A 26,156-nucleotide genomic window follows, 5' to 3' on the forward strand; every position below is an offset into this window, starting at 1 on the left:
AAACGCGCTCTCTACGCAGCCAGATCCGCGTATTACTCAAAAGTAATTAATGTTAACAAAAATAACCCCAGGTTCCTTTTTGATACCATATCTAAACTTACCCAGAATCACTTCCCTCAATCTAGCCCTTTTACCGCAAACGATTTTGTTGAATTTTTCTCGCAAAAAATAGACTTAATTCGTCGTAATATTCAAATTAATTTATCAAATCAGACTGCCTGCACGCTCTCTGTTACTGCGCCTAAGATTAGTCAGGATGTGCAGCCTTTAACTCAATTTAACCCTATCTCTCTAGATGCGCTGTCCAAATTGGTGCACTCTGCTAAACCAGCCTCTTGCCTCCTTGATCCCCTACCTGCTAAAGTTTATATGGAGCTTTTCTCGGTTCTTGACCCAACAATCCTAAACACTCTAAATATGTCACTTAAATCTGGTATTGTACCCTCCTCTTTTAAAACAGCTGTGATCAGGCCTTTACTTAAAAAACCAAATCTTGACCCTGAAGCCTTAAATAATTATAGGCCGATCTCTAATCTCCCGTTTCTTTCAAAAATACTTGAAAAAATTGTAGCTGCTCAGCTGATAGCCCATATGTCCTCTAACAGTCTGTTTGAAATATTTCAGTCAGTCTTCAGGTCTTTTCACTCTACTGAAACCGCCCTTACTAGAGTAACTAATGATCTTTTATTAGCCATGGATGCTGGTGCTACCTCTGTTCTTATTCTGCTTGATCTGAGTGCAGCATTTGACACGGTCGATCACACTATATTGTTAAAGCGCTTGGAAAACCAAATTGGCATTCGTGGCCTGGCGCTCTCTTGGTTTAAATTTTATCTCTCTCAGAGAAAGCAGTGTGTCCACTATAATAATGTGACCTCTGAATACCACAAGCTTAACTATGGTGTTCCTCAGTGATCAGTCCTTGGCCCTCTTCTATTCTCTATTTACATGCTCCCTTTGGGTGACATTATTCGTAGTTACATCATTAACTTCCATTGTTATGCTGATGATGCTCAGATTTTCTTACCTATCCAGCATAATGACCGCTCTGAATTGGCTAACCTTGAGGCATGTCTTTGTGCTATTAAGGGTTGGATGTCTTCAAATTTCCTGATGCTTAACGCAGGCATGACTGAAATGCTGGTCATTGGTCCCCCTACGCATAAGCATCTTTTTAGTGATCTAACTCTAAATTTTGACAACTGCATCATCTCTCAAAACTCTTCAGCTAAGAACCTTGGTGTGATTTTTGACTCTAGTCTCTCGCTAGTCACTCATATCAAGAATACAACCAAAACTGCCTTTTATCACCTCCGTAACATTGCTAAAATTAGGCCCTTTCTAAGTATGGCTGATGCAGAAACCATTGTTCACGCATTCGTCACATCTCGCCTCGATTACTGCAATGTTCTTTACTCTGGTCTGCCTGCCTCTAGTACCAATAGTCATCAGCTGGTCCATAATGCTGCTGCTAGAATTCTGACTAGAATGAGGAAGTTTGATCACATTAGCCCTGTCCTGGCTTCCCTTCATTGGTTCCCAATTCATGCAATTGCAGATTTTAAGGTCCTCTTATTAACATATAAAATTTTACATGGGCTTGCGCCTTCCTACCTGTCTGGCTTAATTACACCCTATAACCCACCTCGCACCCTGCGCTCTCAAGATTCTGGATTATTAGTTATTCCAAGAGTTAAAAAGAAGTCCGCTGGCAACCGAGCCTTTTCCTACCGCTCTCCCTTCCTTTGGAATGGTTTACCGAACGAAGTTAGAGAAGCAAACTCTCTCAATACCTTTAAAACATGACTAAAGACTTATCTATTTTCTCGAACTTATGCATGATATAATTTTGATTTGACTTTGTTATAGACATGTAAAGCCCTTTGAGACTATAAATAGTGATACTGGGCTCTAAATAAATATTATTATTATTATTATTATTATTATTATTATGGGTAAAGTAAGACTTGTCTTCACATGCTTTTTTCAGCCGCCAAACACAGCTTCAGTATGGGGTGGATTTTGTGAACCAGTTCAATACAAACTGTATAATCCAATGTCATTACTGTGAAGAATGGAGGCCCAGAAAAAATCATTCTATTTATGTAATCACTGTTGGGTTATTACAGGGGAAACACAGGCTGGAACCTTTGACAAGTCACAAATATGGTATCTTTGTGTCAGCTACAGTACATGACCATTGATAATATAGCAACATCAGAAAGCAGAAGTGAAATGAATGCCTTTCTCCAGTCAGTGAGAAAACAAACCCTCTGGTGCCACGAAAAGAATGTGGCTGTCAGCATGGCTCAGCCCTGGACATGGAGGCAAGTCCAGAAGGGACTGATTCAGGATTCGCAGGCAGTGAGGGCCTGACTGTTGTCAGTAGGAGGCCCTGTTGTCTTTTTGTGTTGTATCTGGGCAGAAAGACCCAGGGTTTTGAACCAGGAGAAGATAGGGTTTGTAGAGTCTGGGGTGGTGAGATCTCATCAAAATAAATTTTTTTACAGTGTAGACTATGGATAATTGCCTGGATTATTTCTAAGGCTCATTGCAATATTATGTAATGGGGGCAATTAATCTAATAGTTGCCATACACAAGTGTTTGGAGGAATGCCAAAACATTCTTTTGGACCTAAACAAGAGCAGCATATTTAATCTCTCTCTGTGTCTGTCAGATCCTGAGGATATGCACACGATACACGCCTGATCAGGACACCATGACCTTCTCTGATGGCCTGACGCTGAACCGAACTCAAATGCACAACGCCGGCTTTGGGCCACTCACGGAACTGGTGTTTGCATTTGCCAATCAACTTTTGCCACTGGAAATGGACGATGCAGAGACTGGACTCCTCAGTGCCATCTGTCTGCTGTGTGGAGGTACTGCAGCCCTGTGTTTGGCAATATGCTATAATACTCAGAAAACTCACCAATCTGGTTTTTTTTTTCGTTTTTTTTCTTTCTCTCATATTCCTCACCAAAATCATATTCCTTTATTTTGGCAACTGGCTGTAGACTGATGTTCATTTATGTGTGTTCACAGACCGTAAAGATCTGGAGGAGTCAGATAAAGTGGATGTTCTTCAGGAGCCACTGCTGGAGGCTTTGAAGATCTATGTGAGGAAGAGAAGGCCTCATAAGCCACACATGTTCCCTAAGATGCTGATGAAGATCACTGACCTCAGAAGCATCAGTGCTAAAGGTCTGTGCTGGTCTGTTCATATAGTTTCAGAATTAGCTGGACCATTTTTCAGCTGATTATTGTGAAGGAGCTGCCACCACTGCTGGAATGACTTATCAAATTGTTTACACTGATTTAAAAATTACCACTGTTTACCAATCAAACAACCACCAGTCCAAAACATTAAATGTACTACTGGTTCTGCTGCCCAGCACTGTCCTCACTGCCCACTTCTCTGGTCTTTTCCTTCAGGAGCAGAGCGAGTCATTACGCTGAAGATGGAGATCCCGGGCTCCATGCCTCCTCTCATCCAGGAGATGTTGGAGAACTCGGAGGGCCTGGATGGCCAAGGCAGCGGGGAAACTCTGGTTGAAGGAGAAGCCCCTAAAGGCAGTTCCTCTCCCAGCCTGTCCTCCAGCTCTGTACAGAGCAGTCCTTCAGCACACTCACCCTAATGAGGAAACTTACAACCAGTTCACCTGTGCAAGGTTAAAGCTGGTTAAAGATCAGGCCCAGACTAGAAGGCAGTTACCCAAACTTTGTTGTGAAAACACCAGAGCCAAGCTGGAAAATAGCCAAGATGACTTCAGAGTTGAAGGACTGACTGTGAACTGCACAGGCTGAAACAGAACGGTTCTATCATGACAAAGATGACACTGTAATTGGACTGTTTCCATTTGGCTTGAATTGCTGACAAAACCAGTGGTTGGGCCCAAAACCAGATAAGAATGTGATGGGACAATGCTCTATCTTAACTGAATGGGATTTTGCCCACACCGTGCAAAACACTCTGCACAACACACCTCTTCTTTTTGTGTCCTCACTCCCGTACATCAGACAGCGTCCTAGACTCACACACTCTCCGCACATAGGGAATGTTCCCTGTTTATTTTGTCTGTTTCATCTGGATAATTATGTCAGCTCTGCTTTGATTTGCTCAAGACTTTCTCAAGAAGGGAGAAAAGAGGAAAAACTGGAAAAACAAACATTGAAATGTGCAAAAGTTTTCAGGGACATTTTGAACTGCAACATTTTGTTTTCCTTTTTGTTTTTTTCTGTTGTTTTTGTTGTTTTTCAATGTAAATATATACATATCTATACTGACAGAAATAAGACATGTTGTGATTTTGTCTCTAATGATGCATCAAAATCCTTACTTTCTCACTTTACCCCACAAGTTTAATAGTTGTATTGTCCGCAGTTATATCAAAAGAACAGATTACACACACAAGCACCCTCACACTCTCTGTGAAGTAAGCCACGAGACACACAAACTGTAAAATGTCATACTGAACCTTTTAATGGTGTCAAGCAAAAAAAAAAAAAAAAGGGGGAATGACTCAAATTCAGTACTCATAGTTTTGTTTTTAGTCTTTTTGGTGTTTCATTTTTTCTCTTGTTGAGACAAAGATTCATACAAAGCATATCCTTTGAGTCAGAGCTGATGAACGACCACATTTTAGACTGGACGATTTATCTGTAACCATCATCACAGCAGCGCCTTAACTGTCTGCAATCTCTGCAGAACACTGAGCATACATTTTAGCTGAAAGTTTTGACTAACAGTTCTGTGACTGTGTCTTTCTAACCAACAGTTCTGTGACTGTATCTTTTACCCAGCACAGATCCAGAGTGACCTTTTCATGTAGATGGGATGTTTATGTTCATTACATTGTCTTACAAAACATTGGCTTGTTTTTCCATCGTGAACAATAGCTCCCCATAAGAGATGTGTGTGTGTGTGTGTGTGTCTATACCCTACAAACATCTTGCTGCTCTCTGACTCTGTTACCTCTGTATCAGTGACAAAAAAAACCCCAAACACCACAATACCATCAAATCACTGCCTCTGTTTCTGCAATACAGTTAAATGAAATCAACACATCACTGCCTCAAGTCACCACAACCCCACTGCCTCTGTCTCTAAACAAAGATTACTGAGATCACCATCACAACACTGGCTCTGTTTCTGCACAATTACTGAAATCACTACAACATCACTGCCTCGAAGAAAATAAAATCACTTTACCACTTTATCATTCACCAACAATACTGCCTCTACGACACAAAATGTCATCTATTATAGAGACTGAATAAAGTCTAGCTGTCTTAAGACCCCAGAACAGAACAGAATCTGGTCTTTCTTTATGCACACAGACATCACATCACAGCATAGTTTATCATAGCAAAGCTTTTAAAAACACAACACACAAATATTACAATACACCATGACAACACACCAACATCACAACTGACTAACAATGCACCAATATCACAATATACCAAAATCACAATATACCGTCACAATACATCAGCATCACAATATAGCAACATCACAAGACACCAGTATCACAATACATCAGCATCACAATTCACCAACATCCTAAAACATCTACATAACAATACACCAACATCCATAACTCACAAACACAACAATACACGAACATCACGACTCACAAACACAATACGCCAGCGTCACAACTCACAAACATAACAATATACCAACATCACATCTCGCAAACATAACAGTACACCAGCATCACAATTCACAAACATAACAATATACCAACATCACACCTCATAAACATAACAATACATCACACCTCACAAACATAACAATACACCAAAATCACAACTTATCAGCATCGAAAAAAATCTTTGAGAGCAAGGCATGAAAATTATATTGTTATATTGCACATAATCTATTTAGAAAAGTATGATAGTTGAAATTTCACCCAATTTATTCATTTTTTGTTGGCAAAGCCTAAAACTATGGAGACATATGGAGAGACAGATCATGTAGTTCATAAAAAATGGAAAAAGGATGGATTTTTCTAAAGAGAACACTCTTCATATTATTTTCCAATCATTAGTCTATGGAGGTAAAGCTTTTGTTATAGTTATTTTACAATTGCTAACATCCTTTTGTCCAATCTGTAGTCACATTTTCAAAACTCTCAACACAATTATGACAACATCCATCTGCTGTGGACCATACCATTACAGTTTTTTTACAATTGCTAACATCCTTTTGTCCAATATGTAGTCACATTTTCAAAGCTCCAGATACAATTAGCACAACATCCATCTGTTGTGGACCATACCATTAACACAATTCATGTTGTTTGACTAGAATATGCAGTCAATTAACACATTCTAAAATGCTTAAATTTTCTTTACATACAAGCTTACCCAATACCAAAATTATGGATCTTTCTTGTCTTTTTTTAAAATGCAGCATGCCAGAAAAAAAAACTGTTGTTCAAAACCTTAAATATAGTATAAAGCTTCTACTTCTGCAAAAACAGCTGCTCAGAAGCTATACTGAAAGAACTGATAAGAATTTTGGAACGAACAGATCATTGAAACATTGACAAATAGCTGATTTACTGTAAGTTGTGTGAAACAGACCAACCACAGCTGATTCCAATCTCAAGACAAAACAATATCTCTCAAGCGGAGCGAGAAAAAATAATGCCTGTACAAGGGAGAGGAATAGTTGAACAAGGGGGAGGAAGAGGACCAGGGAGGAGTAGCTGTAGCTTTTTTTTACTGTATTTGTGTATTTGATTTTTACACATTTGGAACCAAAGCCCATGTATGCTGGATATTTTGCTGATCACTGGCAGCAATTTCATTTTGCTAATGAAGCTTTACCGAAGCAATTCTGACACTATTTTTTTTCTACTGTACATTCTTTATTAAAGATGACTCATTCACTTGTCGTGCCAATGGTATGAGGAAAATCTGGTTAATGGTTCACTGTGAATATTAGATTTAATATTAATATCACTTAGCTGTAACCATAACCTTATTTTGGAACCTGAACCCAGTGAAATTACAGATATTCTGAAAAACTCTATTTATAGCTCAGCACTCTGAGCACTGAACCTAGAAATTATTCTGAATACCTCTTCTTTAGCCGTACATATAATAAATAACAGCATTAAAGTAGCAGGTACAATAATACTCTTCGAATTCAATACTTCTGGCTAACTAAGTTCCTGGATCACCACAATCAGTAACTAGGAAATAATTTATCACGTACTCAAAGAGTAGGAATACAGACGTTTATTAGAACGATCAAATTCAAACGGTACAGAATGAATCTAATGTTGAATAAATTGGAAATCAGGTGGAATTAAGGCACATCCGCTATACACACATACAACAGCATCTAACTACTAACAAGAAGACAAACAACTAACGGTAGACAATAACAATATCCTCGTTACCTATAGTATGTATGAACGAACAACTACGCGAGTATGAGGCATTACTCACGAAGGGGCACGCTTAACCAAAAGAACTACCTGAGTGATGTTGTAGTGGAGTTACTTACACACAAAAAGGGGTTGTGAGAAAGGAAGAGAAAAGGGATGAGGAGGAAGAAGAGCAGGCCCAGCCACGTTCAGGTATGAGAGACCGGAGTTACCGAGGTTGGCAGTAGGAGACCGTGAGCGAGACTTCGTGTCTTTTAGCGTCGCGGATCCTCCGTAGCGGTGAGGCTGGGCTGATTCTTCGCGGAGATGAGCAGGACAGAACGGATGGACTTACATTACGGCTGATACAACCGGAGCTCAACTGGAGCTTAACCTTAGCGTAGCTGGACTGAACTGTAGGATAGCAGAGAGTCTGGCATTTTATCTGATTTGCAGATAGGGGGTGCTGCTATCCTTTTGGGGGTGTCTCTGCCTGAAAGGAGGAGACACTCCTTGGAATTTGGGAAGTATTAATTTGAGCTCGGTTGAAATAATTTTACATAACTTTTTCCCATTAAAGAATAGTAAAATTACGTCCGCGTGCTCGAATCTACCGCATTTTATGCTCCCGAACAAGACCAAATATGATTTCTTTACCATTAAAAACAGCACAGTTACACCGATGGTCATACAATTAGCTGCTCATGACTTGGCTCCTGGCTATTTTTAAGTTTTACCGCGCATTTCTGACTATACGAACAGTTATGACTCGATATGCGTATTTAACTGATAATATGGTTAGTTTCATTTTTCTTTTGTTCTACATAGTTTGTACCGGAATGGAGCAATGCAGATGGGGCCTGTGACATGGTCTGAATTCCATTCTCACAGGGAAACTAACCTCCCGAGGTGATCTAGTCTCCCTCGCAATTAAACATTATCAGCATTTGACCAAATGATCTGGGGGTTGCTGCGCTAAAACATTGAGGCTGGCGTCTGTTAGGGGTTACCACGAGTGGTTTCTGCTTTGGTATGCATTGGTTCTACACGCAGGGAGGCCTGGGCCATAAAGAGAGAACTGGGATCAAAGGGGATAGGTATAGAGAGGCAGAGTGAGAGAAATAGATAAAGAAGGGTGAAAAAGAGGGAGAGAGTTTACACAACTGCAACTTTAATTACTAAGGAACACTTAAGGTTAACAAATGTCCTTTTCTTTCTGAAAGCTGCGCAGTGTCTGCCCGACACACTTTTAGATAGTATGTTGCCAAAAATGCACATATTTCATATGTCCTATTGTCTATTGTATGCAGGTACCTGTAGACCTGAAACATGAAAAGTAATGCAGTTTTTGTAATGGCATCTCTACATTTCAAAATGCAAAAAAACTTTCTCTACATACACTAACTCTATCAAAACATGGCAAACCCGACTCAATATCAAATCATTCTCAAAATGGTATTTAATGAACAAAATGTGGCTTTGAGAAGAAAATTAACTATTTGGCTACTTGCGTGATGTAGGTTTGTTGCTGTGTAAAGAGTTTAGAAAAACTTAAGTATAGGTAAACGCTTGTTAGCGATTGTAGAAAAACTGTACATATAGCATAAAGCTTCTACTTCTGCAAAAACAGCAGCTCAGAAATTATATTGAAACAGCTGATGAGCATTTGTGAATGAACAGATCATTGAAACATTGAGAAATAGCTAATTCACAGTAAATTGTATAAAACAGACCAACCACAGCTGATTCCAATCTCAATCGGAGACATAGCCAGGTGTTGAAACTCCTTCACTTACATGTACTGATTTTGTTCAATGTGGCTACAGAACAACACAGAGGAGCAGAAAGAGAAAAAATGATGTCTGGACAAGGGAGAGGAATAGTTGAACAAGGGAAGGGAAGAGGACCAGGGAGAGGAGTAGCTGCGGCTTTTTTACTGTGTTTGTGTATTTGATTTTTACAAAAAAAACAATGAATTCCATATTGTCTGTTGTATGCAGGTACCTGTAGAACTGAAACATGAAAAGTAATGCAGTTTCTGTAATGATATCATCTGTTAGTATTTTGAAAGTCAATGTTGCTATGACTGACTAAATGTTCCCCCTTGGATAGAAAACATGTGCTACTGTTTTGAAAGAATGATTTGATATTGAGTCAGGTTTGCTGTGTTTTGATAGAGACAGTGTATGTTGAGAAAGTTTTTTTTGTTTGTTTGTTTTAAATGTGGAGTTGGTATTTAATGAACAAAATGTGGTTGTGAACAGAAAATGTAGGTTTGTTGCTGTGTCAAGAGTTTAGTAGAAGTATCTTAAGGATAGGTAAACACTTGTTAGCAATTGTAAAAAACTGTAAGAATATTTGTGTCAATATATCTGTTGTTTTTTCATAACACTCAATACATCAACATCATGTCTGTCTCTAATATTTTAGGTTAATTTTGGCAGAGAAGTTTTTTTTTAATGCTTACACATCTTAATCACCTCTCACGGTTAAAACCATATTTTGATCCTTATTTTGAATATCACACCAAATAGGTTTTGCTCCTTGAGTGTCAAGTTTCTCTAACTGTTGCTTAAGCAATTGTAAAGAACTGTAATAATAACTAATAATTAGTTCAGTATTAGATTTAAGTATACCATTATATACATCAAAGAATATCTGGGAATTCATTATGGAAAAACATTTTTAAAAATATTGAACCGAAAATAAGGAAAGAAAAAAAATTGTGCACATGTATGTACTGGTCATCTGTTTCAAAGAACAAACCATGATGGTATATACAGTATGTGTGAATGTATGCCAAAAGTGTTAAAATCATGACGGTATACATGTGTGAGTGTATGCCAAAAGTGTTGAAACCATGACGGTATATATGTGTGAGTGTATGCCAAAACTGTTAAAATCATGACGGTATACATGTGTGAGTGTATGCCAAAAGTGTTAAAACCATGGTGGTATACATGTGTGAGTGTATGCCAAAACTGTTAAAATCATGACGGTATACATGTGTGAGTGTATGCCAAAACTGTTAAAATCATGACGGTATACATGTGTGAGTGTATGCCAAAAGTGTTAAAACCATGGTGGTATACATGTGTGAGTGTATGCCAAAAGTGTTAAAATCATGACGGTATACATGTGTGAGTGTATGCCAAAAGTGTTAAAATCATGACGGTATACATGTGTGAGTGTATGCCAAAAGTGTTGAAACCATGACGGTATATATGTGTGAGTGTATGCCAAAACTGTTAAAATCATGACGGTATACATGTGTGAGTGTATGCCAAAACTGTTAAAATCATGACGGTATACATGTGTGAGTGTATGCCAAAACTGTTAAAATCATGACGGTATACATGTGTGAGTGTATGCCAAAACTGTTAAAATCATGACGGTATACATGTGTGAGTGTATGCCAAAAGTGTTAAAACCATGGTGGTATATATGTGTGAGTGTATGCCAAAAGTTAAAACCATGGTGGTATATATGTGTGAGTGTATGCCAAAAGTTAAAACCATGGTGGTATATATGTGTGAGTGTATGCCAAAATTGTTAAAACCATGGCGGTATGTATGTGTGAGTGTATGCCAAAACTGTTAGAACCATGTGAATGGTCAGTGAGCAGAGCATGACCATGTTTGTGCGTGTATGTAAACAGTTAAAACTATTTCAGTGCATCGTAAACATACATCAATGTGAGACTGAGTGCCTGTTCTCTCACAGTGCTCAGTAAATAAAGCACAGACATACATGCAGTGTTAATTTCAATGACGAAAACTGGGACGAAAAATGTTCGTCACATGATGACGAATGATAACGAAACGATGTCAGCAATGAATGTACAAGCAATTTAACTGCCATAGGCCTATATTTTTCGGTGCATGGCATGCACTCAATTTGCAAGATATGCACAGCCATGCATTGCATACTTAGGATTGTGTAACACTTGAGACAAGGTGGATCCAATTGCAAAGCCTTTCATTTTCAATCATAAAGAGTAATCCAAGAAACAGAGTCCAAATTAAAAAAACTGGGAATACAACAAACCGACTGGGATATATAGCTGCAAGCAGCGATGTGGGGGCCAAGCAGTCCCACAGGGCAATCACCATGGCAACTTGACTTGATCAAGGTAAAAACGAAGGTTGACATGACAAGTTGCTATGTCTCAGCCTTGGGACTTCTCACAGTATCACCAGATATGTGAATCAGTTATTTAAGGCAAACACATCAATAGTTATTAGACAAAATACATTTTTGATTATTGCAACCCCCCCCAGCGGTCAAATGACACCAGAGTTTTTGCACATCCTCAGGAAGGAGTCCTCAGTCGATATAACAAGTTTGGTATAAACACATCAAAGCATTGCTGAGATATGTGATCAGTTCCTGTTTGGCGAGTTCCCTGCTGAATTTGTTTGGCAGTGACGGACGAACGATTTCAAAAATCAAAAATCCATCTAACTTTTGTGAGAGTTCGTCTGAACATCATCTGTGCCAAGTTTGGTGAAGATTGGGCAAACTTTTTTAAACCTTTCAACAAAATTCAATATGGCTGCCACAAGAATTACATTGACATGACAAGTTGCCATGTCTCGGCCTTGGGACCTCTCTAAGTATCACCAGATATGTGAATCAGTTATTTAAGGTAAATACATCAACAGTTATTACAGTGATTGAGATCTGGGACAAAACATGACCGCCAGATAAAAAAACAGTTTTTGGGTTAAAAGAAAATGTGCATAATACTATTCATACAAATAACCAAAAGACTAACCAGAACAATGTTAGCACAACGAAATATCAATTCATGTTGTTTTATAAATATTTTTTATTCTAAATGATATAATATGTGACCAGTGCCTGAAAAAAACCCTTGTCCTGAAGCAGGTCTCATTATATAACAATAGCTTAAAAAGAATGAAAAGTAATGTAAAATTAAGCATCATAATTAGTACCTGTAAGTATTTGAGTAAATCATTTCATGAGTATCAAAAGTTACCATTTAAAAATTATTTTAATGTACTTTCTAGTCAATTGAACTTGTGTCCTGTGTTTTTGTCAACACCGTCAGACTTTTTTTTTTTAAAATAAAAAGAAATCAGGAATTATTGTGGGCCGCTAAAACTCTGAGGACCCCCTTACCACTTCCTTGTTCTTCCTCATGCCATGAGACCACTCTAGCTCTAGTAAGTTTTTAATATTCTTTTCAATTCTTACCTATTTGTCAATGCCTTGCATGTCACAACCATAGTGTGTCAACACCATAATCAATGAAATGCAAGATGTGTGAAATTTTCTCTAATAAAGGCTTAATTCAAGTAGATTATAGAGCTCACAAGCAACTGATGATAAACAAGATGGCTCCTGTGAGAAACAGATGTGTTATCAGAGAAAATATGGTATTTTGTCAACTCTGTCAGGTGTCAACACCATCAGGATTTGTGCCCGACGGTGTTGACTCTTTCTCTGATGGTGTTGACAAATGCCACTAAAGTGTGTTATTACTCATTTTATTGTAGTTTACTTAAATTATATTACTTCTTATGTGTTTGATATTACTGTGGCACAGTTTTATGTGTTGAATTTCAACCAACTGCCGTATAGTTTTATGTTTTGAATTGAATCTCATTGTAAGTGCTGTTGCATAAATATTGTGTTTATGATGCATAATTATTAATTGATTCATAATTCATTCCATAATTTCATGCAATAAGTAAATAAATAAAGTAAATAAATACATAATCTATTCGATGTAAATTTAAAAGATAATTGTGATGCGGTCTGATGTATAGGAAATTCGTTTGTTGCAGTAAAATGCAATAAAGTACGAAACAACGCATTTCGCGAGAATGTGTTGTCGCATTTAGCGGAAGTGACAGAATTTAGGTTGATCGTTGTTCCCATGTATTGCTGGTCATCAGATATCTGACTCGAAAAATCTCTTTTCATAACAAGCAGCCAATGAGGTACTTGCTTTGCTTGTTGAATGCGAATGAAAGTTTGTGTATGCCAGCGCTAAGCGTCGTTTGTCTTCAAGATATGTATGATATAATTTGTTGATATACTTGTATTATGCTAATTCACATATAGTTCTCACTGCGTGACTAAGGTGTGGATCAAGGAGCTGAGACATAATAAACACCCATTTCAAAGAACCGACCTGTGTTTGTGTTGTTGTGAAGACAGCTACACTCATTGTAATAGCCTCTCAAGTACTTGAGATGTAATAAGTTTTTGCTTATGCTTATCCATCACTTCTAGCTTATGCTTATCAGAAAAGTATACTGATTGCAAAATGTTATGCATTTCAGGCTAGAATGGCTAGATAGAAGTTGTCAGTGGAGTAGCGAAAGAGAGGGAACAGGCAGTATCGAAAATGGAGAGAAAAAATTAATAGCCAGCCTGAGTTAAAGGAGGAGTTCCTGAGAAAGGAGAGGGAAAGATGGAGAAATAGTGTGGAGGAGGGCAAAATAAAAACATCAATGATTTGGAAGAAAGAGAAAAGAGGCATAAGAGAAGGTTTTGGAAACAAACACAGAAAGAGTCAAGAAAATACAAGAAAAGAGCACAGGAAGGCCAGCAAGATCTAGAAACCCTGCCACAGAGTCCTTTAGACATCAGTTTTGAGGAGCCAAGGACTAGCAGGTAGCTATTTGCTGGTGAGAGGGAAAGATGCAAAGATTCTAGTGCTGTTGAAGTACAAAGTCCTCCGGCGATGTTGATGGAGGCCATGGACCTGAGGGCATAACAACTGGGATAGGCCCTGCTGATGTTCAGAGTGGAGAGTGGCTTGTTGTCATGTATGAACAGAACTGGTGGCTGGCTAGGGGTGGCAAGGTTAGCACTGTCAGCTCACAGCAAGAAGGTCCTGGGTTCAATTCCTGGCCAAGGTCTCCCCATGTCTGTCTGGTTTTCTGCCTGGAGCTCTGGTTTCCTCCAACAGTCCAGAGACACGTAAGGTAGGTGAACTGGAGATACTAAATTGCCCCTGGGTGTGAATGTGTTTGTCTGTGTGTTTGCCCTGCGATGGACTGACGACCTGTCTAGGGTGTTTCCCCGCCTTTCACCCAATGAGCACTGGGATAGGCTCCAGCACCCTGTGACCCTAATTAGGATGAGTAGCTTGGAAATGAATGAATGAATGAATGGTGGCTGGATAAAGCCTTAACAATTGACCCAGAGCATCAAGATGTTCAAGTTGAATTTTTTCATCGTCACGGGCCAAATGTTCGTTTTTAGCAAAATCAAGGACAGCGGGATGTCTGCATTTATAGATATTCTAGTTAAGCTGTCCATACAAGCAGGACCAGGGACATACACCACATATCTGCAGAGGTGATGGACTTCATAGAAGAGGAACATTTGAATCATCTGTTGCCTGGTGTTTAAACTCCATCAACTGCCTTGAGAAGTCAAATTGGACTATGTATTAAGTTTTTTATGACAGTTTTGCAATATTTTTAAAGGCTCAGCTGTCATTTTGAACGATTTTGAATGATTTGAATTAGTTTATGTATAAGCAGCATATATTTGAACATATATTTTATAGTTGTGAACTATAAATAAAGAATTGTTACATAATATGTTTTCTTCATGCCTTGCAGTGTTAAAATGTTTGTGAGAGTTAAGCGGTCATTTTGAATGAATTATTTTCCTATTCCTTGTAAGTTTGTCACCACCGTCAGTTTTTGCGTCACCACCATCAATGCCTTGTCAGCTCCGTCAGATGGACTTTGTTTTTTTTTTAAAAAAGAATATCTGTTTTGTGCCTTCAAGAATATTTGTATATAAAATCATTGCATTTCCAAAGGTAATTTTTAAGCTGCTAAATATCACTGTTCATTAATGAGATTAAATACAAAATCTATACGACCTAAACTGCAATCATCAGACACTGACTAATCTAACTTTTAAAAGGTGATATGATTCATTTGAAAACTTGTGTGCATAATTAAGCGAACCAAGAAACTGCCAAGAGTCAAAATATCTGTGATATTAATTCTAAATAATTTTACAGATATTTCTGTGTCTGATGGTGTTGACAAAAATCTGGCAGTGATCCAGCAAACCTGTGATTTATAAAAAAAAAAGACGAATGCTTTGGAAAATCATAAATCCATCTGATAATTTTTGTGAGGCTTGCTCTGAACATCATCTGTGCCAAGTTTGGGGAAGATTGGGCAAACTTTGTGGCCTGTGAAAAATTTTAAACATTTTTATAAAATCCAATATGGCAGCCACAACACTTAGACTGACATGACCAGTTGCCATGTCTCAGCCTTGGGACCTCCCAAAGTATCACCAGACACAAGAATCGGTTATTTAGGGCAAACGCATCAACAGTTATTGTCCAAAATACGTTTTTGCTTATTACAGCACCCTCCAGTGGTTAAATGTTGGAAAAAATTTTGTGCTTCCTCAGAATGGGTTCTCGAGTCAATGCACCAAGTCTGGATTTGATACATCAAACTGTAGCTGAGTTATGGCTATACTTCCTGTTTGGCAACCATCAAATACAATTGCAGAGCAGGAAATGGTGACATGTCCAGACCTCAGGGTCAACGAGGGCATGATTTGAAAATAACAATCATGATTTTATACCAAACATATGAAGAGTAATGAACAAAATGGGGCAATTTGTTTTGAATTCCCTTTGGGCGGAGTCTTGAGTCAGTTCATTAAGTTTGGTGTTAACACATCGAATCGTTGCTGAAATATGAGCTCGCATCCACTTTGGTGGCTTCACTGCCAACTTCGATTGGTTGTGAGGGACCAACAATTTTGCAAATTGAAAAGCCAACAAGTAACATAGGCTTGGTCTGAAGATCATCTGTGCAAATTTTGGGGAAGATTGGACAAAATGTGTGGCCTGTGAAAACTTTTGAAACTTTTTCATAAAATCCAATATGGTGGAAATTGATGGCATGGGGTGTGTTGAACTCGGCTTGATCAAAGGAATCCAATGATACCTAAATTTTAGGGCGCACGGTTCAAAAGTTGCGTGCATAAATGAACCTCCAAATTTGTCCTGTTGGTGGCACTACAGCGCTGGAGATGCAGACATGAAGCTTGGTGAAAAGAATGAGGGGGCTGTCCCCAATCAGTGTGCCAAATTTCACAACTTCTTACCATACGGTTCTAGAGGCTGTCATAGGTTCCAATGGCAGTAGAAGAAGAAAAAGAATAGGAAGGAGAAAAGGTAGAAAGCACAAAAGGGGCCTACGCAGCTTCGCTCCCAATAAGAAATGGGAGAAACACAACGGGTCCCTACACACCTACGCTGCTTGGCCCCCAGTAAGACAATGTAGAATCACAATGGGTGCCTGCGCAGCTTACACTGCTTAGCCCCCAAAAAGTCTGCATGTTAAGTACTGATGGAACTATCGTAGGCTTAACTACATAGCACATGCACGTCAGAAACAACGTAACATTTTCTTTCTTTCAGCACTTACTTTCGTTTAATGACCTGAAAGAGAAATACATAGAATAAAACAGAATATTCAAAATACATGTACATATAGAAAATATAAATAGAGAAAATATAAATGTGTTGCAACACAAGTAGCGAACGAACGAGACATGAGGTGAACGATGCTCAAACAAGTGCTGGAAAAAGACTAAGGATCTGTGAAATATCAGGAGGCTACAGCAGGGTATGCCTAAAAATCACTTCATTCGTGTGGATTCAGTGTGGTGCTTGGTGCACGATAAGTTCAAGTTTTGCTTTTTGGAACTTTCTGGAATTTTCTTTTTTTCTGAATATTTTCGAACCACGGTTGGTTAAATCCGCGGATATGGAACCCGCGGATAAGGAGGGCTGACTATATTTGTTTAAGTCAGGTATAGCAGAACGGGAGAGTTTGTTCTGCAGGTAAGTTTTAATCCTCAGTTTTGTAATTCAAATAAAGACTCGCCACCTGATTTACTGAGGCAAGTGCAAACCAGGGAGATTTAAGGATAATTTTTATGTTTGCGCCCGAAATTAAAACATGCTTTCACCGGGTGGTAAATACTGTGATTCAATAAGTAATAAATATAATTTTCTAAGTTATTGTGGAGACACTGGAGTTACAGTGTGTGTGTGTGTGTGGACCAGGGGGGTGGGGGGGATCATGATCCTGGGCTCAACATCCTGATGGACGATGGCCCAACCCTAATGGATAGTGGAAAGGCTGTTTCTCATGCCCACCTGACAGGACAGGGACCTGGTGTGGGTGCCTGAGGCTGCCTCTGACAAGGGCTGACAACTTTGAGACATGCAGTTCACTTCCTTTATTTACCTCTCTGTGGCCTGCCTGTATGTGCACTTATTGGCTTCTCCTTCTGCCTATCCGCAGTGAGCTGTTTTCACAATCACAACACTGCCACTCAATGCAGGGTTTTTTGTTTTGTTTTTGGGTACACCAGCACTTGGGGTGCAAACAAACCATGTTGAGACACTCACCTCCCATCTGTCTGACTGATTCCGCTGTTAAATTAGTTAATGAATAACTGATGAAGGCTTAATGCCTACCGGATCACTGCCTGTGGGACTGATCCATTTTCAGGCCCAGTATGCCTTTTGAACTTTCCACAGTTTGTAAATGTTTTTTTTTGTTGTAATAAAACATTTAATTCACTTTGTCACGGTTACCACAATCTCCAGGATGAAACCTTTGAGAAATCCTCTTCTATCATACTATGTTACACATTAAGTTTCAGGTGCAGACCACAGTCAGTTCACTCAGTTATGCAAAACAGTCTGACTCAAAATTGCTTTTGAAAATTGACCAATGACATATTTGTATGAAAAAGCCCAGCCAATGAGATTTTGATAGCTGTTCATCTAGGGTAATAGATGGCCATTAATGGGGTAAAAACTGCCCCCAGTAGAACTGGCATAAAGAGAAGTCCCAGTGGATGGCCATCAAATCTTGTGTACAGAGCAGGAGAGATGACAAAACAAAACAGTTCAAAAACTGTGTTTGTGAAATTGTCTGAATACACATTCCTGTTCCATATTAAGCAAAACAGGATTTTATGACTGGACCTTGAACTTGGTGTTTCTAGACAATGTCTCAGTTTATGCAAAGATTAAGTCTCAAATCTGACCAAGAAACATCTTAATCTTTATTTTAAAAACAAGAGGACAGGCTCAGCATTGAACAAATAAAAACAGAGATTGTAAAGAAAAAATATGTCACATCATGTGTAAAGCTCAAAGTCGAGTCGTTTGGAGTTGTAGAACTGTGCGCCCTCCTGGTCCACCCTTCTGCAGTAAACACCGTCTTTAAAGTAGCCTTCATTTACCCAGTCCTACAGAAAGAGATTCTATGAGGGCACTGCACTCTTCACACCCAAACCAACACAGTCTGCTTTCTCACAAACAGAACAGAGGCCATACAGGCATGAAACATAATGCACTGATGGATTTAAACATGTGAGACCAAAGCACCTGATGTGGGGTGGTGATAATAACCTGTTTCTATAGCACGTCTTTGCCTTTGACTACGTTTCTGTTTCGGAACACCTACACAAGACGTGTAAATATCAATTCTGCTGTATTTCGGATAATCTGGTGCAGAGCAGTAACACACATGACTGGGGAGGCAGGTAGGGAAAGCAGTAAGACACATGACTGGGGAGGCAGGTAGGAAAAGCAGTAAGACACATGACTGGGGAGGCAGGTAGGAAAAGCAGTAAGACACATAACTGGGGAGGCAGGGAAAGGTGAGAGGAGTCTTACCTGCATCTGCTGACTGCTAAAAGGCCCGTAAACCTCAGAGTTCTCCTCAGTGTCCCATTTATACTCCCACATCACCTCTTCGCTCACTGACAAAACAGAGACACGAGAATGTTTATCGCCTGCCTTACCTCCTCACTCACTGACAGAACAAAGACGTGAACAGTGTTGCAGGACAGCTTCTCAAACCTATAGAGTCCATACCCTGGACCACACCCTGGTTTGAACAGGCAAACACTTTCCACAATTCAACATCAAGTTCAGTCCATCATAGTTCTATTTAAATGTGTGCCTTCGAGTCTGCATTGGGAAAGTTTTGTACATTCTACAAGTACAAATGATTTTTCTAACTAACTATCTTAATGAATTTCTGTTGGCTACTATAATGGCTTATGTAAGCTACACCGTTTCAATCATAACATGATACCTACAGTATTACAGATAATATTGGCAACAGTGGTATAAACTTAGCTAAGGTTAGGCTACAGCGCATAGGTAAAGCTACACCACTACAATCGTAGATAATGTTAGCTACACTGTTAATCATAGCTCATGTTAGCTACACCATTACAAATGTAGCTATGGTTAGCTAAAGTTACAATCGTAGCTTCTCTGTTACAATCGTAGCTAAGGTAAGCTACACCATTACAATCATAGCTAAGGTTAACTACACTATTACAACAGTAGTTAATGTTAGCTACACCATTACAATCATGGCTAATGTTGCTGTTACAATCATTGCTACAGTGTTACAAACATCTTTAGCTTCTCCTCCAACTGACAAAGCATCAACAACAAAAACATTTTACTAAACCAAACCGACATGTCTGGCACCCTTAGCTATCCTTATAGGGGTTAAATTAAACATGTTCTGAGAACCACTGCAGTCCTGTAAAACCAGTTCTCTACCACTGCGCCAGAGGACCTCGGGGGAAACCTATATGCAGAGCAGGACTCCAGACTAACTTTACATTGGTTGCACTGGTACGCCTAACTTTTTCATTTAGGTGCACCAGCACATAATTTAGGAGTACCCAAAATTTTTCACAGCGCCTTATGTTGCTGCAATAATACATTTTAAGCAGTACCTTTTTTGTCAGTTCCCATACACATTGGTAATTTTTTTAACACAAAATGTAAACAGGAATAAAGGTGCAGGGGAGGGGGGCTGCTCTGCTGGCCACGCACCTGTCACAGCACAGGATGTCAGGTGCATAGCCAACGGATGGGCCTTACGGGCCTAGGCCCGCCCAAAGGATGCAAGGTCGTCCGAAAATAAATTTCTGGCTACGCCACTGCAGGACATGTTTCTTGGACACACTGTGCCTTTCAGTGTTTTAACATCGATGCTCCAACAGCAAAAGCACTGTTCCCGGCCATGCTTTGGCCACACTCTTTGCAATAAATGCAATGAATAATGTTGCCATTTTATCATATCTGAGCCACAGAAATTGGAGAAGCCATTCTTTGCAAAAGGCATATATTTTAGCCTTTTTGTATGTGGTAGGCTCTGGCTTGGAGTCAGATGAGGCCATCTCCGCCGAAGATGTTTGGTCAGGACTAGGCATCTTACCAGCGGCAGGGGAGACAGGTGGTGGAGCAGTAACTCTGCTGATGATTTCAGATCTGAACTGGGCCTTTCAGGCACCAAAAAACAATCAATAGTTCTCTTCATTTTCAATTACCCGTATATTTTAAAGTTGTGATGTCTTGTGGAGGAGTAGGGTACGGTTTCACACACGTCAGCTTTTTTTTCCCCTACCCGCATTCAGGGTCAGAGCCAATCAGAGGCAGAGTAGGGAAGGGTCTTACCAGAGAGCGGGTGAGAAAAAAAAAAAGCTACACAAACACACACAGACACAGACCTGCTAAATGTCAGGTGCACCAGTGCAACCAATGAAAATATTTAGTCGCACTTGACAGATTTTTGGTTGCATGTGGACTCTGTACACTCTGGAGCCATGATGCAGAGGTTTTGGGAGAATGGGGTACGCCACAATACAAATGTTGCCTTCTTAATCCTTTTAAAGGAATGCAAATTTCTAAGTTACATCTGTGGAGCTCTTCTGAGCTGTGACAATGCATATTTAGCTGACAAACACTACCTTGAAAATACTACTTGGCTTTGAATCCCTAAAATCTAAGATGTTTTCTGCGTATGTGAGCTTCATGTTGGAAGGTATGTGTAAACTAATACGAGACTACATCCATGCATGCTAGGTAGCATTAGTCTCCTTGTATCTGTGTATATAAATGTATTTTGTTAAATAAGAGTCCACACAGCTGCCTGTAACACAAAGTCTTAGTTTCTGCTTTATGAGCACTGGACTACAATATGTTTATACTGAAACATGAGACACCTCATTTGTTTATCAATTTCAAGATAAATGACCTCTTTTGTTTTTAAGCTTAGGAATGTTAACCTATTTAATATTTGACTGAAATGTTTTGCACAAAAGTATAAAAATATAAAACACAAAAATATAAAAATTCTGCTATAAACAGAAATAGTCCCACCCCCATGATACCCTCTAGATAGCAGCTTGTTAAATAGCTGATGAGGATGTACTCGTGACCCGAGACACAGCTTAAATGTATCATATGATGTCACAAGATATCTTTCCTATCTCTGTCTCTACTTGTATACTGTTAGATTTTGTTAAACTACCACCTTACAGCAATGGACTTTTGAACAGAGCACAGACAAATCAAGTGTTTCTTAAACAAAGTTTCAGAAACAGTGTCTTACCTCTGCTGTTATCTTTGTCCTCTCTCTCCTCTCCCTTCTGCGCACCGTGCTGTTCATCAATTTTGTCAGCAAACATGTCCAGTTCATCCTCTTCCTCCTCATTGTTCTGCACTCTGGCCTTTCGGCCCGTCGTCTTCAGTGAGAACGCCAATTTCTCGCGGGTGTGCTGATAAATCTCAAACTGTCCAATCCCCACCAGTCTGTCTGCAAGTGCAGTTAGTTTGTCCAGCTTTTCAGCATCCCTGTTTGTAGTCACCTCTTTCTCTTCCTTCTGCTTTCTTCCTTTTTTTCCGGTTCCTCTCAGGCCTCCATATCGGCGAAGAGCGGCAGAGACGGTTTCTCCTGGTAACAGCAGGTGGACCACAGCCTCTGTGAGCTGGCACTCAGTGTATGAGGCCAGGGGATCCTCAGCCTCTTCCTCTTGCTGCTCATTTTCCTCACTGTCCTCTCGCTGCTCCTCTCTGAGTCTCTCCTCTTCAGCCTCGTCCTCATCCCCTGCTCTTCTCCTCCGTTTAGCACCAAGCCCTTTCTTTTTCTTTACTGGCTGTTCTTTGATTTTTACCTTTAAAAAGGGAAAATAAGACAAAGGTTAAATATCTGGGTGGACATCTAGGAAAAAAATTTCGATAATTTTTTATTTTCATTCATTTTTTAGATTTATTACTGATCCAAGCACAAATGTGGAACAAACACTGTACTGCATCTCTTTCTTTCATTAGCGTCCAAATATGTCTGAATATACACCATGAACCATTAGCCAGAACTGATCAAGCCTATTAGCACATCAATCCGTCATTCAAGAAGGAAAAGAAAGAAGAAAAGAAAAGCATGTTTGCCCTTGGTAACTGCCAGGTGAGGGAGACTTATTTTATATATAATTACATGTTTCCACCCTGTTAGTTCAAAAAAAGAAGTACCCAAACATTTCCACCCTGTTAATTTAAAACAGGAGTCCCTTAACTTTTGTACTTGGCTAGCTAAAAGACAAATGAACAAAACAGTAGTTTCTATGACTACAGTGCTTCAGGTAGCCAAAAATACATCAAAAACAACACCTTTGAAAACAACAGTTCTGATATGTTTTATCAGTAATAGCAAAATCAAATGAAGAGTCACATGAAACATCATCCTGGGATAACCCTGGCCAGCCCCGCTTTATGAAACATCATCCTGGGATAACCCTGCCTAGCCCCGCTTTATGAAACGTCATCCTGGGATAACCCTGGCCAGCCCTACTTTACAGACTGTCACTCACCCAGTCAATATTGTCAAGCCAGTTGTCCCTGATGTTCTCCTCTTTTTTGACGAAGTAGTTCCCCTCTGAGTCAAAGTGGCCCTCCTGCATCTCCTCATCCAGGTTAAAAGGAGTGATGGGCACACCCTCATCATAGTCAATGGTCGCCATTTCCTGCCCTACGCACAAACAAATCACTTTCACCCTATATACACACACACAACAACATGTATTGCTGCACCAGGGTTCACTTCTAAATATACAACAAGCCGTTACCATTTATTCACACAGCTTTGGCTGGCTAACTTTAGGAGATTTGCAAGTTAGCCAGATAATTTTTTGCTAGGACAAGTTTCAAGTTGAACACAATGGAGCAGTTTGCAAAAATAGGCTTTCACAACATGACAGAGACAGCATCACATGTGTTGTCACTGAGGTAGGATATTCTAGTATACTCTACCATGATAAACAAAAAAGAGGAAACAAATATGATGGGTGAAGGTAAAACTCTGAGGATTTGATGTACCAAGTACAAAGTTTAAGCATTTAAGTATTAGGTTTATGAATACATATAGATACATACATAAAATGTTATTTACTGATAAGGAATTACCTTGAATGTTAAGTTTGATAGTTTTTAAGTCTGTCAGATTTTCATGAGTTAACAGACTGAAGTGCCTCCATAGCCTTGTACTGGTGGAACTATGACAATGCAAACTGTTCACTGTGAAAACTGTTCGGCTGTGACCACCAGCCAGTGGAGGACTTTGTAAATATTAGTGTGATGATAGAGGTTATATATATGAAGCAGAGCTGTGTAGCCAGGGCTTCCCAAATGCACAGTCACTGCCTGTTTTAGTAAAACTCTTCCCAACAGCCAGCAGCCACAGGCCAGTAAAACAGCCCTACAGATTAGAGTTGTCTTCAATATTAATCTCATAAGTTGTCAGTGTTTTATGTGCTAATATTTCCTCTTTCATAAGATGCTGTTGGGATGTCCCTCCAGGGACGAGTAAAGTATATCTCATCAGTTAAAGGGCATTATCCTCACATTCCTGATTCTCACCATTGTGTGGAAAGCCCACTGTCGTCAGTAACAGACATAATTAAGAAGCAAACCTGTACTTTGATCTGTCAAAAAAATTAGTATACACTCAAATGAATCCATACCCTCTACATCATCACTGGCTAGAATGTTGTATTTGCTGCCATGCTCTCCATTCTCCTCTTCATCTTCCTCATCACTGTCCAGAGAGTGTTTTCCTTTAAATCTGGATCCAGGCCCAGTAACCTCCTCACACATCTGTCAAAAACAGAGGACAACAATAACTAGAACACACAGTGAAAGAACCAGATACTATATAAGTATGTAAAAATTTTGAGACATTCCTCATTGCCTGCTCAGTATCACTGTGTGGTGTTGGGGAACCTGAGTGACTAACATTTATGTTTTATGGCCACGGACGCCTGTACATTGAGCCTGACTTCCCTGATCGACACAGTCTACTAAACAGCACCAGACTGAAGGTTTAATATGAACACACGGGTAGCTGTGTATACTGTCCTAATACACACGTGTTAATCGTAGTCTGGAACAGTGCTTTCATCACCTTTTTTTTCGGCAATTCCTCGTCCAAACTGAACCCCTCAACTCCATCCTCAAACGTCACTTTTCTTTTTGACATGCTGTCTGTGTCTGTTGTGAGAAAGAGCAGATCGGAATCATTAAAACATCGTATACACATAATACAGATACCACAATACCGTAAATTCTGCGTCGAAGACGTTACAATACAGAATTCGCATATGGATTTGGTGCTAGCTAGCACACTTACACCTCACTCATTTCAGCCACAGTAGCATTGTTAACTTGACAGGACTTTCCCTGAGAGCAGTTGGAAGCACGACTGGAAGCCTGCCCACTGTGGTTACGCTATTTTACGTTACTACCATATCACAGTTATACAGTTGTGCAAAACAAATACGAATCAACTTGCTAAAGAGTTCAGACAACTGGCTCCTTGCTGTAGCGTAATTACCCCAATTTAGGCTATCGCAGCCTACAAAAATGGTTGCTATTGAATTGAACTTAAGTTAATTAGAATGATGATTAGCAATCGTCACTCAGATTAGTAATCTCCAATTTGTGTCATGATGTTAAATATGTATCATATACACGTGTAAATTAACTGAACGTGTCCGGTGTACTGGTTAAAGCACTAGCATTACTTAGCTTAAGCTGTTAGCAAGCTACGCAATATAAGGCAATCCCTATTTTTTCCATATTATCTAACGTCTTGAAATGGTTGCTTTTTGCAGTAGCCAATGTGTCATTGCATATAACAAATGGTTACAGTTTCGCGGAATTATTTTATCATTTAACGACTACTACGAGACATACAGAGGCAGTAACGTTACCCCAACGAACTGCGAAGCTCCGCACTCCAAAGTACTACCAATGCTTGAGCCGTACGTCCGCAATCATGTGATCAATGACGTTTGCTGAAATCTTTGATCAGTTTCAAAAAGATATTAAACTACGGTAGTAAATCGAATTGTGGGAAAGCACGCCTTCGTTTTCTCTTTTTGTATTTCACTTACCGAAAGTTTCCTTACATTTTCACATAGGCACACAAGATTTTGTAAAATATCAAATTTCAGACACATTAAACACCTGTATGAAAACAAAGACTTACATAAGTATCAGCCATTTCATCAACTGTTGGCTTATTTGAAAATTATCTTAGAACCATTGCATAATAACAATAGACCCAATAGTTAAACTTAACAATTTGAACGTTAGGTTGTTATGGTGTCACATCTGGATCTCCACAGTAAACTGATGTGTGGAATATTTTTACATTTCTATGTTTAAAAAAAAATCTAAGGAAACATATAGGGTTAAAACTACTTTGTCAAATAATCTCTTAAATGAAATATTTTTGTCGAATGTTAGGGTTAGTTACTAAGAAAGCAGACTATACAGTTGAAAAGAAAGGAAAATATTATATACACACACATATCCAGCCCACAGTGGACTAGAGGAAGGCTCACACAAACTA

At 39.3% G+C, this 26,156-nt stretch overlaps 2 protein-coding genes across 3 annotated transcripts in view; one reads left to right on the forward strand and one right to left on the reverse strand.

Annotated features, from left to right (window-relative positions):
* The window catches only part of rarab (retinoic acid receptor, alpha b), a 51,788-nt gene extending 48,149 nt beyond the window's left edge, over positions 1-3,639 (forward strand). The window contains exons 6-8 of the mRNA XM_030781226.1: positions 2,679-2,883; positions 3,047-3,205; positions 3,437-3,639. Coding sequence (XP_030637086.1) covers positions 2,679-2,883; positions 3,047-3,205; positions 3,437-3,639 — 567 coding nt within the window. The remainder of the gene's footprint in view (positions 1-2,678; positions 2,884-3,046; positions 3,206-3,436) is intronic.
* A 14,882-nt stretch (positions 3,640-18,521) lies between these two features.
* cd2bp2 (CD2 (cytoplasmic tail) binding protein 2) lies at positions 18,522-25,533 on the reverse strand. Of its 2 annotated transcripts, none has more exons than XM_030782140.1 (7): positions 25,513-25,533; positions 24,705-24,790; positions 24,265-24,397; positions 23,116-23,273; positions 21,861-22,422; positions 19,115-19,200; positions 18,522-18,684 (listed from the first exon to the last, which is right to left on the reverse strand). In XM_030782140.1, exons 2-7 carry the CDS (start codon positions 24,777-24,779, stop codon positions 18,574-18,576), a joined length of 1,125 nt encoding a protein of 374 aa, XP_030638000.1. In that variant the 5' UTR covers positions 24,780-24,790; positions 25,513-25,533; the 3' UTR covers positions 18,522-18,573. The 2 variants fall into 2 exon arrangements, with proteins under 2 accessions (XP_030638000.1, XP_030638001.1); XM_030782141.1 differs by lacking the exon at positions 25,513-25,533 and adding an exon at positions 24,930-25,012.
* Positions 25,534-26,156: the final 623 nt, after the last annotated feature.

Source organism: Chanos chanos, chromosome 8 (genome assembly GCF_902362185.1).
Source record: "Chanos chanos chromosome 8, fChaCha1.1, whole genome shotgun sequence".
NCBI lineage: Eukaryota > Metazoa > Chordata > Actinopteri > Gonorynchiformes > Chanidae > Chanos > Chanos chanos.

What these genes read in the sequence shown, in the direction of transcription:
- cd2bp2 (XM_030782140.1), bottom strand. Translation starts at nt 24,779, where the DNA reads ATGTCAAAAAGAAAAGTGACGTTTGAGGATGGAGTTGAGGGGTTCAGT. An exon ending in AGCCAGTGATGATGTAGAGG is followed by an intron (nt 23,274 to 24,264) that starts GTATGGATTCAT and finishes GTTTGTGCGTAG; the next exon opens with GGCAGGAAATGGCGACCATT. An exon ending in GGACAAAGATAACAGCAGAG is followed by an intron (nt 19,201 to 21,860) that starts GTAAGACACTGT and finishes CTGTTTTGTCAG; the next exon opens with TGAGCGAAGAGGTGATGTGG.